At 38.2% G+C, this 17,587-nt stretch overlaps 1 protein-coding gene across 4 annotated transcripts in view; it reads left to right on the top strand.

The window, feature by feature from the left end:
- The window catches only part of DENND1A (DENN domain containing 1A), a 493,327-nt gene that overhangs the window by 232,855 nt on the left and 242,885 nt on the right, over positions 1-17,587 (top strand). For all 4 annotated transcript variants that reach the window (XM_012771853.2, XM_012771851.2, XM_012771850.3 and 1 more), the window contains exons 8-9: positions 1,951-2,004; positions 16,438-16,548. In XM_012771853.2, the coding sequence (XP_012627307.2) occupies positions 1,951-2,004; positions 16,438-16,548 (165 nt within the window). The remainder of the gene's footprint in view (positions 1-1,950; positions 2,005-16,437; positions 16,549-17,587) is intronic.

Genomic DNA, 17,587 nt, shown 5'->3' with positions numbered 1-17,587 from the left:
TTTTTCTCTTTAGTCACTCTCTACAAGAGAGTATTTCTATATGTCTGATACAGTCTATTGAGAAAAACAGAAACATACACTAGCAGTTGAGAACAACAATAATTTTATATTAAAATATCATTACATGCTAGGCACTTCATATATATAACATTCTTCACAACAGTTTTGAAGTAGGTATTATAATTCCTGTTTACAGATTCAGAAGCTGAGTTTCTGTGCTATTAAATGAAGTTGCTAAACTCACATAGCTATTAAGCGGCCGGCTATGGTCTGAGTTCATTCTGTCTCATTGCACCAAACCGTTACTTGGTGACTCTATCACCATGTGGACATCTGTTACTGAGTATTTCCTAAAACTTCCTCCTAGCTATTAGTGTAGAAGCTGATGTCTGATGGAGTCCAATGTGAACCTTGTATTTAACTTTTCCTATTTTAATCCTCGTTGTTAAATTGAATTGTTTACTAGTTTCCATGCCATACCATCCCTATTGTAAAACTTCACAGGTAATATTTTGGCATACACACAGATTTTGGAATAATACATCGCAGAAGGTTTTTCTTTTTAAAGTTACTTTTTTAATAAATTTTGTTGTTTTTTATTTTTTAGTTTATTATTTTAATCCAAGTTTCTTTGCTGTAATTTACACAGCAAAAGCACAGGTGTAGTGGAAAGAGCTCAGCTCTAGTTATACACACCTGGTTTCAGTCCTAGCTCTACCACCTACTCCTATGAGACCTTAGACTGACTACCTCACTGAGCATTAATTTACCCATTTGTAGTCTGCAGGTAATATCTATCTTAAAGTTAGTTATAGAAATTAAAGGTAATATTTATAAAATACTCTACATAATGCCTTCCATATAGCAGGTGTTCAAAAAATGTCTATTAAATATTAGATGAGTAGCTCATGGTATTATTGTTGTTAATTGTCATTATTATAGTTGTCCCAGGGCCTTTCATTTCAGAAAACCTATACAATGCATTCTTCTAGAGACGTACTTATTTTATAATTACCCAAGAATAGGAGAGGGGACTCCCTGAAATGTCGCTTGGGGGTCCAAGTTTGAACTCAGGCCATGGCTAAGCTGACCTTCTCTGCATGTGACCTTTCCTGGCCTTTGCACAATCCCATCTTTAATTGGCCAGCACCAGGCTTTTTCCATTCCTGCTTGCCATTGTCCTTGAGTCTTTGAAACAGCGGAGGAGGAGGTGTCATCAGTTCAGCCTGTTGTTATTTAACTCAGGGACGTATGCTTATTACATATATGGAGATGCCTCATTGAAAGTTCTTTGAAGAGGTTGATTTTTCAACTCCACTGAGTCTCCAGCTCCCTTCATTGGAGACCCCAGTGGATGTCAGGATGTTTATTCACAGAGTGTGTTTAGTGGACAGGGTTTCTCCACTGTTAACCACCTATAATGGTCTCAGAGTAGTGGCCCTTCATATCGAGCTGTTCTTAACATCACTTGGGCCTTTGGGGCAGATTTTGGCCACAGTTTGTAGGTGGATATAATCTCAGATGCTGAAAGGAAATGACAGGTTTGGTTGGTAAAAACCATCACTGACTGAATCTAGTGATATTTTTGTCCCTAGGATCCACTTGCCTCATTGAACAATAAATTATGAAACCTAAAGCTTTCATGTGTTCAGAAACCTACAAACATCATATGGAAATTTAACTTTTAACCTCTTTGAGCTCTTCCTTTATATCTCCCAAAGAAGTTCATCTTTCATAGAAAAGAACTCCATCTGCCAAACTGATTATTTTAAAATGCATCTGGTTTAATCCAACATTATCCAGAGAAAGTGGTTCGTGTATATTTCCTATGAGCGAAACTGTTTGCTCATCTGAGCAAGGAAATATCTTCTAGTCATTTACCTGAATTCTCGGTAATGTGCTTGTTCTGCATTTTAGCAAAAATAAATAGCTTTTGCTTTTCTTTTCCAGCATTCTTATTTTACTGTGCCTGATACCAGAGAACTTCCCAGCATACCTGAGAATGTGAGTACTTTGGAAGAAAAAGTTAAATTTTTATTCTTCTGTTTTCTACTTTTTAAAAATATGCTTTAAAATATTATAAAAATTATAACTAATTTTAAAAAAGAATTCACCATAAAAGGAAGACAAATATTAAAAGCAAAATGCATTATAAAACCAAAAACAAATAGAGAATATTTGCAAAGTGTAGAAAATATGAAGACAAGGAGAGATTGTTACTTATACTTTGCAAAGCTAAATTACCTGTTAACATGTTGATATCTCACTCTAATCTCTTTAGAATGTACTTGTTGGCATAATTAAATGACCTATTTTAAAAGCATCTTTTCCATTTTCATTCATAAGAGTCATTTTTGTTGACTACATAATTTTCCATTTGCTAGGTAGTTTATTTAGCCATTCCATCACTGTTGAATATTGATATTGATTGTTTCTCATATCTGTTTCTATATAATTGAAATGTTTCTATATAAAGAATGTTCCATATAGAGGTTTTTTTTTTTATTAGGGGAGATTTACTCAAGTAGAATTCTACTTGTACTTCTTATGCTTTTATATTCACTTTTCAGAAAATAAAATAAAGTAGATAAAGTGTGAGTACCCCCATCCCCACCTCTTCAGAATTTAACACACAGTGAACTAGATTGTGAGAGAGCAGAAGGGTAATGTCTACCCTCTGAACAAGCTGAATGACATGTCTAGTCTAGCCACATTTTTAAAACATTTTCCTATGATTATAAATTGTACTATATAGAATTGAATAAAGGAAAACTACCACTTAGGTACTTGATTGCTTTTCAAAATATACATAACATTAAATGTACCATCTTAACCATTTTAAGTGTACAGTTCAGTAGTTTTAAATACATTCATATTATTGTGTAATCAATGTCCAGAATTTTTTTATCTTGCAAAACTGATTCCACATTCCCCTCTCCCCTCAACCACTAGCAGCCACCATTCTATTTTCTGTCTCTATGAATTTGACTGCTCTCAATGGAGTACCTCAGGCCAGTGAAATCATACATGGTCGTTTTGTGTCTAACTTATTTCACTTAGCAGAATGCCTTCAAAGTTCATCCATGTTGAAGCATGTGTCAGAATAGCCTTTTTTTTTTAAGGCTTAATAATATTCCATTATCTGTTGATAACACATTTTGCTTATATTAATATATTAATCCTTTCATACACACTTGGGTTGTTTTCACCTTCGAGCTATTGTGAATAATACTGCTTTGAACATTAGTGTATAAATACCTGTTTGAGTCCCTGCTTTCAATTCTTTTGGGTATATACTTGAATACTTGATAGTTTTTAAAAGTACTGTAATAAATGATATATTTTTCATAATAAGTGATATGTTTGTTCTGTAGATTTACAGAAAGGAAATTCTTCTAACTGTTATCTGTAGACCAGACAGATTACAAATGATGAGCAATCAAATGTAATTAATGAAGTTAGGCTATAGTATTATGATTAGATACAGTCTTAATAAATTGGGATTGTCAAGAATATACATAAAGTTTATTTTCTATATGATCAGGCTGTAGTAGAAAATGTTGCATCCCTTTTGTTTGTCATTCGGTAATAAAAAATTCAGACCAGTGTTCCCATTTCAACAATGATAACGGATGTTTATTGAGTACTACTGCTTGTCAAATAATATAGTCAGTGCTTTTCCCTGCATTTTCTTATTAACCTTTCTTAACAAGCTTAGGTGGTAACTACCATAATTATTCTGTTATATTAGGAAACAGAAGCCTTGAGAATTTAAGTAACACAATCAAGGTGCTGTATCAAAGAAATGGTATAAACAGAATTTAAACTTTGGTCTTTCTGATTCTTGAGACCGAGTTCTTACATACCATGCTATACTTTGAGCCCATGATTTTTACCTTTCACTTCTGAAAAAATTCCATTGAAATGATAATAGAAGTGTAAAATTAAGGACAGAAATGTCCCCATAATTGCAGAGGAAGGCACTTTGCGCCAGAAAGTTTAGGACTTTCTGCAATATAAAGGAGATGATCACTGATACTTAGTAGCCAATTCAGTATATACAATGAAGAAATCAAAAAAGAAGTGGAAAAATGCTGTGGAAAAGAACATAAGCAGAGGCATAATCTGGACCAACAGCAAAAGGCTATTGAAAGATTATTTTAAAATGCTATGGGACATTTATAAATATTGATCATGTACTAAATCACACTGAAAATTTCAAAATACAAAAAGTTAAACTCTTTTTGAATGTCACTTTTGTTGCAGTGAAATAAAATTATAAATTAATAGTAAAGGTTTAAAAATATTTGCTTGAAATAGCAGTTGGATCAAAGGATGAAAAATTGAAATTGGGTATTATTTAGAAATTAATGACAGAATGCTAAACAACAAATACGTCAGTAATGTGGCCAAAGTCACACTCACGGGAAAATTGATAGCTTTGAATGCTTTTATATAAATGAGAAATTTATAAAATGATGAATTTAACTTTCAAGAAGCTAAAAAAAAAAAGAATAGTAATAAAAAAGCCAAAACCAGAAAAAGAAATTTGATTAGATAATAATTGTTAAAGTAAAATTGAAAAATAATGTTTTAAAAACTGAATTTATGAAAAGAACGAAATCTTAAACTTATTCAATAAATTTGAACATTATGAAAATAAAAACATTCTCTAGAAAAATATAAATAATTAAAGTTAACCTAAGAAATAGGCAATGTGAATATAGAAAAATAACTTGAAAAGCTTTATTGCAATCTCTACTCTCACCCCTTCAAATATATCAGGTTAAGCTGGTTATATAGGTATGTTCAGGGAACAGATAATTATTACTTAAATCGTTCTAAATCCATACAAAACGTATATTTGTATGTGTATCATACAAAAGAAAAGAAAAATCACTCATAATCCCCCATCTCAGAGAAAGTCCTGTTATGAGTTTTTCTTTCCTTCCTCTTTATGGTAGTAGTAGTTTTCAAACTGTGCTGCCAGGAACTCTTAGGTTCCCTTGGAAGCCTGGGAAGGCCTTGAGGAGATAGATGTTTGGCTGGTCACAGCACTGGATCCCTGCTCCTCTTTTATTCAGAGCAGGTTAATGTTTACTGCTTAAATTGGGGTTGAGTAATATTTTGTTTGAGACAAAGGTGTTCTTTTGATTTATTTTTTTTAATTTAGAATCTACATTTTTAAAAATACACAATAGGGATCATAGCAAATACATACCTTTATGGCTGCTTTTTTGGGTAACAATATGTTATGAACCTGTGTCATTAAAAAATATTTAGAGATACTTTATTGTAAAAAAAATTTAAACAATACAGAAGCACTAGAGTTTGATGAGTGTCCTTCCAGACCTTGCTCTGTGAATTTAGTGCTATTTGTGCAGGTAGCTGTGTGTGTTGTAGATTTTTTAAAAATCATAAATGTGATACTATTCATATTGTTTAGCAACTCAATGTTTTGGTTTAATGTATTCTAAAAACTATTCCCATCTACCTCTTTCATCCTTTTTAGTGATAGTTTTACTCCATGCTTTTTTTCTTATGAAAATAATGCATATTAATGGCTATGTAGTACCACATAGTTGTTGATGAAAACCATCAGTTTCCAAGTTACCCATACTTCTCACTCTCCAGAGGCAGCTACTTTCATGTTTTTAGCAGTTGTAGCATTTACTTCCAAATTTTTAAATAACATGTTCATATTGCTTTACCTTAATTTTTGTGTGTATGTTTTAGATGTTACCTATTGATTTTCCTATGGAAGATGAGAGTGTAGGTCTTTCACCACCTCTGATCCTTCCTCCCCTAGAAAAACACACACACACAAACTAACTTTCACATATTTCCCCTCTCCCATTCTTGCTATATCTTTAGGAAATTTTTACATTAAATCGATAGTTAATGTTTACATTTTAATGAGCATGCTGAAGCAGGTAGTTGATTACATTTCCTTTCTTATACACCTTTTTGTCATATGAGAGTTCTTTTATTTCACATCTTTTCTTCTTGGTATTATTTCCTCATGTTGGTGAAATATCTCCAGTAGTTTACTGAGAAAGTATTGTGTTGGAGGTTACATTTTAAAACTTAGAATGACTGAAAATCACTTTATTCTACTTTTGATAGTTTGAATGGGTATGGAATTTTAGGTTGGCAATCACTCTCCCTTCAGAATTTCTCTACTGACTTTTAGTTTCCCTATTGTAACTAAGAGGTCTCAGCCATTCTGATTCCTGTTATTTATTTTTGTTTAGCCATCCTTTGTTTATCTCTTCTACTGTCTGGAAATTACATAATGATGTGCCTTGCTATGGGCTGTTTTCATCTATTGTCCTGAGCACTTGGTAGTCTTATTCAATCTGAAAATTCATGTCCTTTAGAGCTGATTTTCTTACATAATTTCTTTGAAAAAAATTCTGTATTTTTCTCTTTTCTTTCTATGGGGCCTCTAAGGTAGACTGTTTAGTCTCCTTCCTGTATTGATCCTCTCATTTTCTTGGTTTTGTCTCCTTTTTCCCATCTTTGTCTTTTAGTTTTCCCTCTACTTTCTTCAGATGATCTCTCCACCCTTTTGACTTTCTTATTTCTAACATCATAATTTTAATATTTTTCCTCATCTGTGAGACTATTACTTATAGGTTTTAAAAATTATTCTTCTCTCTTCATTGTCTTCTTGCCCAATATTCCTATCCTCTGTTTCTTTCGTTCCGTCTTCTATGGTAGAGGCTTTCCCCAAATGGCTCGATGGCTGCTTGTGATATTTAGGAGTGAGGTTCTACAAAGCTGACTGGAAGCTCTGTGTTGATGAATGGGGTTTGGTGCCTGGTGGGCTTTATTGTGGGGGATGGATCAGAATCTCCGAAGCCCGCCCGGAACTAGAATGGCTATTTGGGGGGGGGGGGCGGTGCTCAAATATCAGTGTCAGAATCTTTCCTTTTGCACTAGTCCATTTTCTCTTGCCTGGGCAGTATATACTTTATCACCAGTGTCCTGGAAGCTGAGTGGGAGTGGTGGGTTATAGTGTGTCAACATTTAGTATGTTTCATTTAACCTGTTTTTCAATTTAATGCTTTATCACCTGTCCTCAGCTGGACCTGGTGACCCCAGGCCTTTCTGACTGAGTTCCAACAGAAAGTAAACACATGTGCCTCGGGAGGGGTGCAGGAGAGCCAGCTGACTAGCTGAGTGAGTGGGGAGAGGAGAATCTTGGGATCGAATCCTTCCTGTTTTCATTTGTGCTCTTCCCCTGGCCCTCAGAGGTTCTGGCTATCTCTAGTTCCCGAGCATTCCGGAGTTCTGTGTGTGAGTTGGGCATGATGGCTTAGTGCTCTGCCCACACACCCCATCCGGAGCTTTCAACCTCAGTCGGCACTGTTGGCATCTTGGGCCAGAGAATTCTTTGTTGCACGGGGCCGTTTTATACACCGTAGGTGTTTAGTAACACTCGTGGGCTCTATTCTCTATATGATGGTAGCACAGCCCCCTCCAGCCGTAACAATCAAAAATGTCTTCAGGTGTTGCCACATGACCCCTGGGGGACAAATGGCCCTAGGTAGAAAACACTGTTTTAGTAGCATCTGCGTTTTAGCTTCTAAAAGTTTGATACCTCTCTTCCATTAATGTCTCTTCCATTCTTCGGTTTTTATGCCTTTTAAAATTCTTTTACTTGACTTTTTCTGGGAGGGTGGCATCAGGACAGAGAAAAGATAAATGTATGTTTAATCCCCTGTGTTTTAACTCTGCTTTCCCTACTAATAGACATTTAGATTATTTCTAATGTTTTTCTATTATGAATAATGTCATGATAAAAATGATTGCCTAGGTTAGGGTCATCTTTTTTATTTTGAAGACCAAGAATTTCTTAAGAACTTAATTTTAAGGTACTTGAAAGTTCTGATAATTTCCTAATTTTGAAAACCACAATTACTGAGATTAGAAATCATTTTTTAAAACTGTCTTCTCCATAACCTCACCTCCAATTCCTTCTGCACTGCATGTCACCTCTCTGGCCCACGCCATTTTTCGAATTTACATTCCCTCTGCTGGTTTTGCCACTAATGAACCAACTCCCTGCATATAACCCTTTTGTCTCCTAAATCCTCCTTTGCAAACCAGTAAAAGGCAGCCTTGTTTGTTTCTAAGCAGAATAGTAATGCCAATCTGCCAGACTCTTAACATACGTGATTCTGTTGTAATCCTTACAGCCACTCCGAGAGAGGTAGGCTTGAGCCCCCTTGTACATAGGGGGAGCCCAGACCTCAAAGACCCGAGGTTACAAGCCCAAGGTCTGCTTGTAAGTGGGGTGTAGCGAGCAACCCAGCTTTATAAGGTTTTGTTTCCATTACACCCCCCTGCCTCCCTAGAGTTGACTTGTGGTATTCATGAGGAAGAAAGGAAAAAGAAATGATATCTAATATATCAAATACAAAATGAAGCAGGAAAGCTTTTCCTCTAAGGAGAATCTGAACTTTTGTAGGACCAATTTGTGTGATTTTTGACGTAAAATCACTATTGAGCTCTAGCCATGTTAAAATTTGCATTTTAATCTCTTGGTGATTTTTTTCAAGGATTAATTTAAAATTATTAAGTTGCTGCATTGCAAATTGAAACAAGCAATAACTCTGGGGTTGTTAATGCTACATAGTGTGCTGTAGTGGAAAGAACATGAATTTTGGAGACAGCCAGACACTGGGCCCCACCACCCTGGGAGCTTGAGCTACTTAAACTCTCTCAGTGTCAGTCTCCTTATCTAATAAAGGAAAATGGGAGGAAAAAATGAAGTGTTAAATGTAAAGTTCCAAGTACAATGCCTGGTATGACAGAGGTGCTGGTTTCAATGGTGGTTTTCTTCTTCTCCTTTCCTCAGCTTTCCTAGAATTGTAGTCTTAACCCCTCTTGTGGTCTGAGTTATGACTGAGGACTGTGAACGTTACCTCGTTGTCTTTTCTGAGTTTTTGCTGACATTCTTGGTTGTGAAGGTCAGTACTTCTCCTTTCATGGGGTGTGTATTTCATGGAGCCACAAGTCTTTTAGCAGGCCCTGTGGACACCAGAATTTCTGAAGCCTGGAGCTGGTGTGGCAGATGGGGTCCAGGGCTCCAGTGCCTGTAATACGGGAGATTCTGGAAACATTTAGTGATTATCTCCTTTAAGGAACTTACTGAAGAGAATAAGGAATGAAAAGGATAAATGGACTTTGGCATATGGAACTTAATATTTTGTCACCAGGTAATCACGTTCTTCTGGACAGCTTCAGAGAAGGGTCAGTGTAAAAAAGAAAGGAAGGAGCTAGTATTTGTTGAACACCTGCTGTGGATCAGATCAGGTACTGTTTGTTATGTCATGAAATCTTTACAACAGCCTTATGATAGGGTGGTTATCTCTATTGTGAAGAGGAAATGAAACCCAGAGATGCAAAGTAACTTGCCCAATCTGTAAATGCTAAAACCAGGATTCGTATTGGATCAGTCTGACCCAAGCATTTAGGTGCTGCTGGGTCTAGGGGGCGCCCAGCTCCATGGCTCCCTAGATCCATCTAAGAAATCACTCACTGTAAGTGTAAGTTATATGATTCATTGTGTGAATGTTTAGTTAATATCATCTTTCCTTCCATAAGGACAAGGATCAGTATTTTTTAATCATTGCATCTTTGTAATTAGTATCATATCTGGAACATTGTAGATATTCAATATATATTTATGGAATTAATGACTGAATGAGTGAATGAACATGCAGCCACCCGCAGAAGAGGGAAAAAGAACAGTTCTTTTCAGTTGGATTTTGGGCCAATTTGTCTGTAAGACATTAATGAAAAGCAAACATGAAAAATTAATTCTTTCCACTTTTAGATCCCTGTTGAAGTTAATTCTCATTATTTCTACAATTTCTTTGTAAAAATTTTTTTTTCTTTTCACCGAAAAACTATCACTATGTAATTGCTCATCAGGGTTTTCTCTGTCTATCAAGATAACACATGTAGGAGTGAATTTTATGCAGGCAATAATTAAATGAGCATAAATCTTTATAAATTTTAAACAGTTGACCTGCATTTAAAAAAAGTCACAGATCATGAACAGATATGTAGTAATAGTTACATTGTAAACTGGCTATATAAGGGATTTTTGTAGCAGCCAGGCTTTGAAGTTTACTTTTGATTAATGGATGGTCATATAGACCTTCATTTGGAATATTAAGCAAACCTGTCTTAATTATCTGGCTGGTGTCATACCAAGTGGTTAATGATGCGAGGAAAACATTTAGAATGGACAGTTACATATAACATTGCCCAGACTCCACTTTGTCAAAAGATGCACCATGATATAGAAAAGATTTATGAACTCATCATGACTTTCAAAAATAAACAAAGTTGAGGTGGTAGTAGAAGACCTATTATCAAGAACTGAGATTATAGAGAATTCCATTGTTGCTCTTAAGAGTTATCATGTAATTGTTTATTCTAATGGTTTTTCCATTCACACAAAGGGATAAAAGTTGACCTCTGGGTAAACTTTGCTTTCTTTCCTATATGAGTTTGTGGATTCTTTCGTAGGGAGATTATTTTAGAATCCAAATTTTAAAATTCCCTTTAAAGAATCCCATACAACTATGATAACCTAAATTCTTCTTTTAAAAAAATTCAGTTGAGGGTTTAAAAATTTATATATGGTAAAATAATTAGAACAGGAATTATTTCAGAAATCAAGACCCATTGACAAAACCAAGCCTCTTGCCTTGGAAGTCTCCTCCAGACACAAGACAGAAAGTCTTTATCACGTGGACCATGTATGAAGTGGGAAGTCACAAAGACTAATGAAACGACAGACAGTGGGGCGGACTAGCATCTGTTTCGAAGGCTCCAAGGAGTACCCGGCTTAGAGTCGGTTCTTTGGTTTGAGGATTATCTCATTTCCCTCAGGTATTGAACCTAAGACGCTTTCTCTCTAAGCCCCACTATATCCCCTCCCATTCCCAGCCCATTCCAACTCCCCACCCCCACCGGCTTCATAACCTCCGGCATGGATCACAGCGAGCCTGAAGTCCCCAGCCACCTGGATCAGGCCAGGAGCCAGCAGGGACAGCTAGAAGGGAGCAGCCATTACGGCACTTCTCTTGGGGGCATGGGGTTTTACCAGGTGTCATTCTCCTCCTCTTTGTCTGGATTTAAAGCCACAGAGGGTTAGCTCTGGACGGGATCTTCACCAACATTTCTTTGTAGAGATGAGAAAGGCAGGCTAGAGAGGCTGAGGAGCCTGTCCTTGCATGCTCTTCTGAAGCTGTGCTTCTAGGCTGCTCTGTCCCTAGTCCTTCCCCAGATATGAGTGCTTTCCAGCCTGGGTGGTGGTCAGCTTTGTATCCCTGCTACCCAGCACTACAGAGCAGGGCCGTAATAATGCCAGTGGAGAGCCAGATGCACATGGGGACACGACAGGCACGTGGAACTGAAATGTTGCTTAAGCTCTGTGAGTAGGAAAGGCGTGTCCTTAAGCCTAAAAACATACTGGCACCAAGAAAACAGACCTTTTGAGCACAGAAACTGGGACATCCTCCTTTAAGCAATGTTTTCCTCTCCAAGTAGGTGAGTCACACAGGAGAAGTAATTGGCAGGGAATGAAGGGGGTGGTTACTTAGGATTCTATGGTGGCATTAGAGTCCAGGACACTAGGCCGCCAGGGACACCATGTTTAACAGGAATGACAATTCTTTAGAAGGAGGATTTATCCTTTATTATTAATATATGAACAGACTATCCCTTTAAAAAACTGGGCCAGTAGGCAAGTGTGACGCACAGGAACCTGAAGTCTGGGGCCATTGAAATTTTTCCTCCATCTCTCCTCACATCTAATTCATCGTCAAGTCCTGTAATTCCACCTTACAGGTATCTGTCACATCCATATCCAAAGCTTTCGTCTGAACTGCTGGTTAATGTATTTTCCTTTCATGGAATATGGCAACAGCCTATTAGCTGATTGTTCTGTCTCCTGTTTCCTCTCCTACCCATCCGCCACAGGGCCTCGAGGAAGATCCTTCTAAAGCACAAGTACGATCATGATCATGTCATGATCCTTCAGCACTGCCCTGTACCTGAGGGGTAAAGTCTAGGCCCACAAGGCTGGGAACCAGGCTCCTCTGCCCCACACGGCCCTGCCCTCCATTCCACTCACCTGCCTGGGGCTCCTCTTGCTGCCGCTGCCTCTGCCTGGAATATGCTTCTCCCTTCGTCCACTGAGTAGACCCCTGTTGGGAGGCCCAGAGCAGATATCTTCTCTTCTGTCCAGTCTTCCCCAGCCTTCAACCCTGTATCCGTCAAGTGGAATGAGGCTTTTCTTAGCCACCCCTGAAATGTAGCCTTGACCACAATGCTTTACATACTGGGTTTCTGGGTTTGATGCTCCTCTGAACCCCAGACTAAGCTCTGGAAAATGGAAATCACATTTAGTTTATCTCTGTAGGCCCAGAGCCCAGGATGAGTCCAGGCAGGAGTTATATATGGGTGTGTTGATTGCCAGATTATAGGAGACAGAAATGGGAGGTTGAAGACTTAGTCCCCTGAAGCAAAGTGCTGGGGGAGAGTGGCATACCTTACATCTTTTATAAATACAAGCTCACGATGTATTCTGGCTGCAGTCTTGACTGGGACAGTGTGCCATGGATGCCTTCTCTTTTCCTATGCTCTGCTCTCACCTGCCGGAGAAATATGACTGACCTGGTCATGAAATGAGCACCTGCTTCTGTGTACAGCCCCCGCCCCTTGTTATCTGGTGAACAAACCACCAATGTGTTTACATTTTTAATAAATGTGGCCACAGATACCTTGATAAGCTGCCCCTTTACCTCTCTCCCTACCCCCATCCATTTCACCTGACTTTGTATGGTTTCCAGGGTCAATTCTTTTTCTGTGGGCCCTTCACCATTACTAAGTAACTGGTCACTTCATCAGACTCAAAGCCAGGTTTTCTGAAGCCAAATGCTATGTTCTTCCTAATAAACCACCTTGTCCCTCTTCTAAGCTGGTGTGCCCCTCCTGTACCATGCTACTACTCACAGTAGCCCTAAGGAGAAGTAGTAGTCTTTAGTCAGTTGTTTCCATCGTTCACTGATTCATCTTTTCATCAAACTGCTAGATGATGAGATATGTAATTTTACCCCAAGGGACCTCAATCTAGTGACAAAAATGTACCTAAAACAATTATTGGCCAAGTGTGGTGGCTCACACCTGTAATCACAGAACTCTGGGAGGGCGAGGTAGGAGGATTGCTTGAGCCCAGGAGTTTGCAGTGAGATATGATGATACCACTGCACTCTATAGGACCCAGGAAACAGAGTGAGGCCCTGTCTCAAAAACAAAACCAAACTGAATTAGTATAAGATAGGAACAAATTGCCATGGAAGCACAAAGAGTAGCCTAATTAATGAGTTGAGCAGGAGCAGGTGACATTCCAGCTGGGTCTTAAATAGGGAACGGTTGTCCTCAAGGGAGAGCAGAGCATCCTCAGCAGAGAGAAGAGCAGAAGTAAAGGCCTGGGGGTATGAAAAGGCACGGCGGGTCTGAGAAATTGAGGATTGGGGTGCTCGAACGGCTGGGTGCTTAAAGGCAGGGGGAGGGAGATCCCTGTCTCCCAGGGGTTTTCTTCCGAGCTGAGGCTGGGTGACAACTGCAGGCGCTCCCTACAGCTGCTCCCAAGGCCCCGCTCTGCCCTACAGGTGCTCCCACGGCGGAGCGAGGTTCCCAGGGCTGTTGGCACTCCACCCACTCCCACCCGCTCAGGCGGGTGGCATCCCAGAAGGAAAGAGGCAGGGGAGGAAGCAGATAAGAAAGACAGCTTCTGTTTAGACACAAATATCTTGGTAATCAGCACAGATGGGATGAGAAATACCAAAAAAGTACATGACAGTTTAGAGAGAATTTGGCTAAATGTTACATATTTTTTAACATACCTGTGTAGAGTTTTTGGAACAAGCACCTGAGTCCTTCAGAACATGATTGGAGATGGGAGGCATGCCTCATTCAAATGGTGTTTTTATTTCAGAAATGTTCCCTTCCCCATCCACAAAAGTATCCTTGTGATTTTTTTTTTTCTCCCACCAAAATAAGGCGCAAGATTTGTCTCTGACGCTGTGTCTCCCTATTTGGACGGCAAGCTGTGTAACATATTTCTCCCCAGCGTGAAGCTTCTTGGCAGACTCTTGAGGCCACGTTTTGGTGGCTTCAGAGTTATCTTTGGATCTGTCAAAAGTGCTAATGGGCTTTCTGGCCTTCTTTAAGCTCCTCATTTCTATTTTCTTTTTACTTCCATCCTCTCCTAAAAGAAAAATTCATGTAATTCATCAGCAGTTAAGCTTTTACTGAAATGCTCAGCGAAGGGCCTCATATTTTTGTTTGCGAGGAGAGCTCTGCCATGTCACAGTCTTTAGTACAAACCCCACCCTGACATCATTAGCTCAGCGTTCCTCAGTCCACTGAGCAAGATATGCTGGTTGACTTATTCACACTGCCTTTCGTGTGTGTTTTGTTTTTCCCTTGGGTTTGTTAAGAGGCAAGTTGATGCCGTGCTTAGAGTGTGAGTTTTGGATTCAGGCGACCTGTTTTTGAAACTTGGCTCTGCCCTTTCTAGCTGGGTGACCTTTAGAAGACTACTGAACCTTCCTGGGCCTGTTTTCCCATCTATAAAATGGAGATGCTAATGCCTATCTCAGGGTTGTTGAGAAGATTAGACAGAACACAGGTAAAGTACCTATTGCCTGGCATGTGAGGATTACTCAATAATTGAGGCAAAAATAATTTCTAACAGAAAAACTGGCCCTTTTATTTAGGCATATTTGATCTTTTTTTCCCCAAATATGATTTTTACATACAATTTTGAGTGGTATTAAAAAAGTGTACAAGTTGAGAAACAGACCCACCCAGGACTGAATCATGTCTTCCCCACTGACCGTGGGACCTTTGTCCACTTACATCGCTCCGGTGTGCCACTGTTTTCTCGTCTCTATATGGGGACGATAATACCTAGTTCAGGAGTGGTTTCAAGATTAAGTGAAATAATATCTGTAAAGCTTTGTACATGGTAGGTGTATTTCAGAGGGACAGTTTAGTGTAAAGAAAAGTATATGGGCTGTAGAGTCACATCTGACTATACCAGTTACTCTCTCCAGATTTAATTTTTTTATATATTGGAAAGAATAATACCTCATTTGATTTTTGTGAAGATTGCATAAGATTACACGTGTGAAGTGTCTGGCATGGTGGCTGGCACTTAATAGGTAGTCAGTACATGGAGCTATTAATTCACTTGCCCTTTATTTATAAAGGTTGATGGTTAACTGGGTACTCCAGTCAAACAATAATAAATCATAAGATAAGTGCCCATTCTTATTCCCAACCCATAATATTGTTGAAAAGCACTTTATGCTATTTTGCATGTCAAATCCACCTGGTTTACTTCAATTTATGGGTTATAGATCTTTAATCATTATAAACTGCAACCCCTGGCAATAGCGTTCCTCCCCTCCCCAACCCCTTTCATTTTTGGAGGATTATATTGTGTGGCATTGAAAACCTTGCTGAGGTTAACATTGAGGAAATTAGCATATTCATGTGTATGATTAAAGTCAGGTGGGTATAGAAAAGATTGTATAAATGAAACGCATTACATTTTTTTCTGAAATCTGAAGAGTGCCAATCTATAGTACTAATTAAAAGAATGAAACCCGGGCTACAGAAAAAAGCTAGTTAAAACACTGCTTTGTCACAACTTGCTGCTGTTTGTCTCGATTTTTTTTTCCCCTTTTGAGTGAAATACCTGGAAATTGTAAATCTTCGAAATTGCCTTAATTCCAGCTGAGCCGTTTTAGCGAATGTAAACTGCGAAGGGGGGGGGCAGCGGTGATGACAGGAGAGGGGCACACCCGGCGTCGCGGGTGGCATCTCCCGCACAGAAACAGGCTCTGTTCCAGAAGCATCTGCTCCCTAGGGTGCTTTCTTTTGCTTAGACGTCTGGTACAGTACATCGGGAAGGTTCTAGGATCTGGAGTCCAAAGACCTGAGCAGCAGTCCCATCTTCATTGCTTATTAGACTCTGAACTTGGCAAAACTCTCTGAGCCTTGGTTTCCTCATTTGTAAAATCGTAGAATTCCTGTTGTGCTTTTCCAACCTGACATGAAGGACAGATGTTGTGCTGTATGTGACCTCATGTCATAAACTGTGATCACCACACAAAGGTGTGATTGCCCAGGCTCCTTCCTGTCTCAGTTCTCTTCTAACTTTACATTTCATGATTTTATACATGAATGGGATTTGGCCTCCCAGGTAGAAAGCACAGGACAGGGGAAGAAGAAAGTATGCTTTCTGATTATTTTCTGTTTCTTGCGCTTTTATTAGATACTGTTTGTAATAAGAGCAAACAAAATAAGCCACAAACCTTGCCTTCTTCTTTCTCCTAGAGAAATCTGACAGAATATTTTGTGGCTGTGGATGTAAACAACATGTTGCATCTGTACGCCAGTATGCTCTACGAACGCCGGATACTCATCATCTGCAGCAAACTCAGCACTGTGAGTAGACAGTCTTGACATGGACTTTTTAATGATTTAATTTTAATTGAAAGATGGATCGACAAGATTAAAGAAAATTTAGAAAAAGGAATCAGCCACAATCCCCGTATATGGTAACATGTCATTTTCATTAATTATTCATGTTTTCTTTACAGTGCCAATATGCATTTCACTTATTCTTAGTCTCACAATCAATTATAGCTTCCCATTTGATTATGTGTTATGAACATTTTGCATATTTCTACATAAGCTTCCTTTATTGTCATTTGTAAATGTCTGCACCATATTCCATTATATTTCTGATATTCCTAATATTTCATCACTTACTAAATCTTTCTTTTCTTTATGGCCATTTAGGTTGTTCATAGTTTAATCCTTCAGTAAATAATACTCTAGGGAACATCTATTGACTGATATAGTCCATATTCTAAGGAGTGGGACGCCAGGTCAAAGGACTGCCAGATTCCTTCCCAAACAGCCTGTGCTTTCTGCAGTAAATGCTGTTAGCTGTATACGAGTGTACCGTTTTCACTGCAGCCTTGCTAGAATTGTGTGTCTGTGTGTTTGTGCAGGTGTTTTAATTTTGCTAATAAAGTAGATATAAAATGGTATTTACAGTTTGCTTTAATTTTAATTTCTTCGGTTAGAGGTAACTGAACATTTTCCTTGGGTTTATTTCCTACTTGTATTTTGTTAATGTCTTTTGCCATTTATTTTATTAGGGATCTTGATGTTTTTCTTATAAATTGGAATGAGTTCTTTATATAGTATAATAACTTTTGCTGTATTTATAATATAAATATTTTCATATCTTTTAATTTTACCTTTTTACTTGCTAAATATAGTTTATACTTTCCCTAATGTCTTATTATGAAAATTCCCAAGCTTTATAGAAAGTTGAAATCATTTTACTGTGAATGCTGATATAATTCCACCTAGATTCTACCAATAACACTTTCCTGCAGTAGCTCTGTTTCATGTTTATTCATCTATCCATCCTTTATACCATCTATCAATCCATCTTATTTTTGGATGTATT

This window comes from Microcebus murinus, chromosome 12 (assembly GCF_040939455.1).
Source record: "Microcebus murinus isolate Inina chromosome 12, M.murinus_Inina_mat1.0, whole genome shotgun sequence".
In the NCBI taxonomy this organism is placed as follows: Eukaryota; Metazoa; Chordata; class Mammalia; order Primates; family Cheirogaleidae; genus Microcebus; species Microcebus murinus.
Note: the sequence above shows the minus strand (reverse complement) of the source record. Positions and strands in the feature narration are given on the sequence as shown.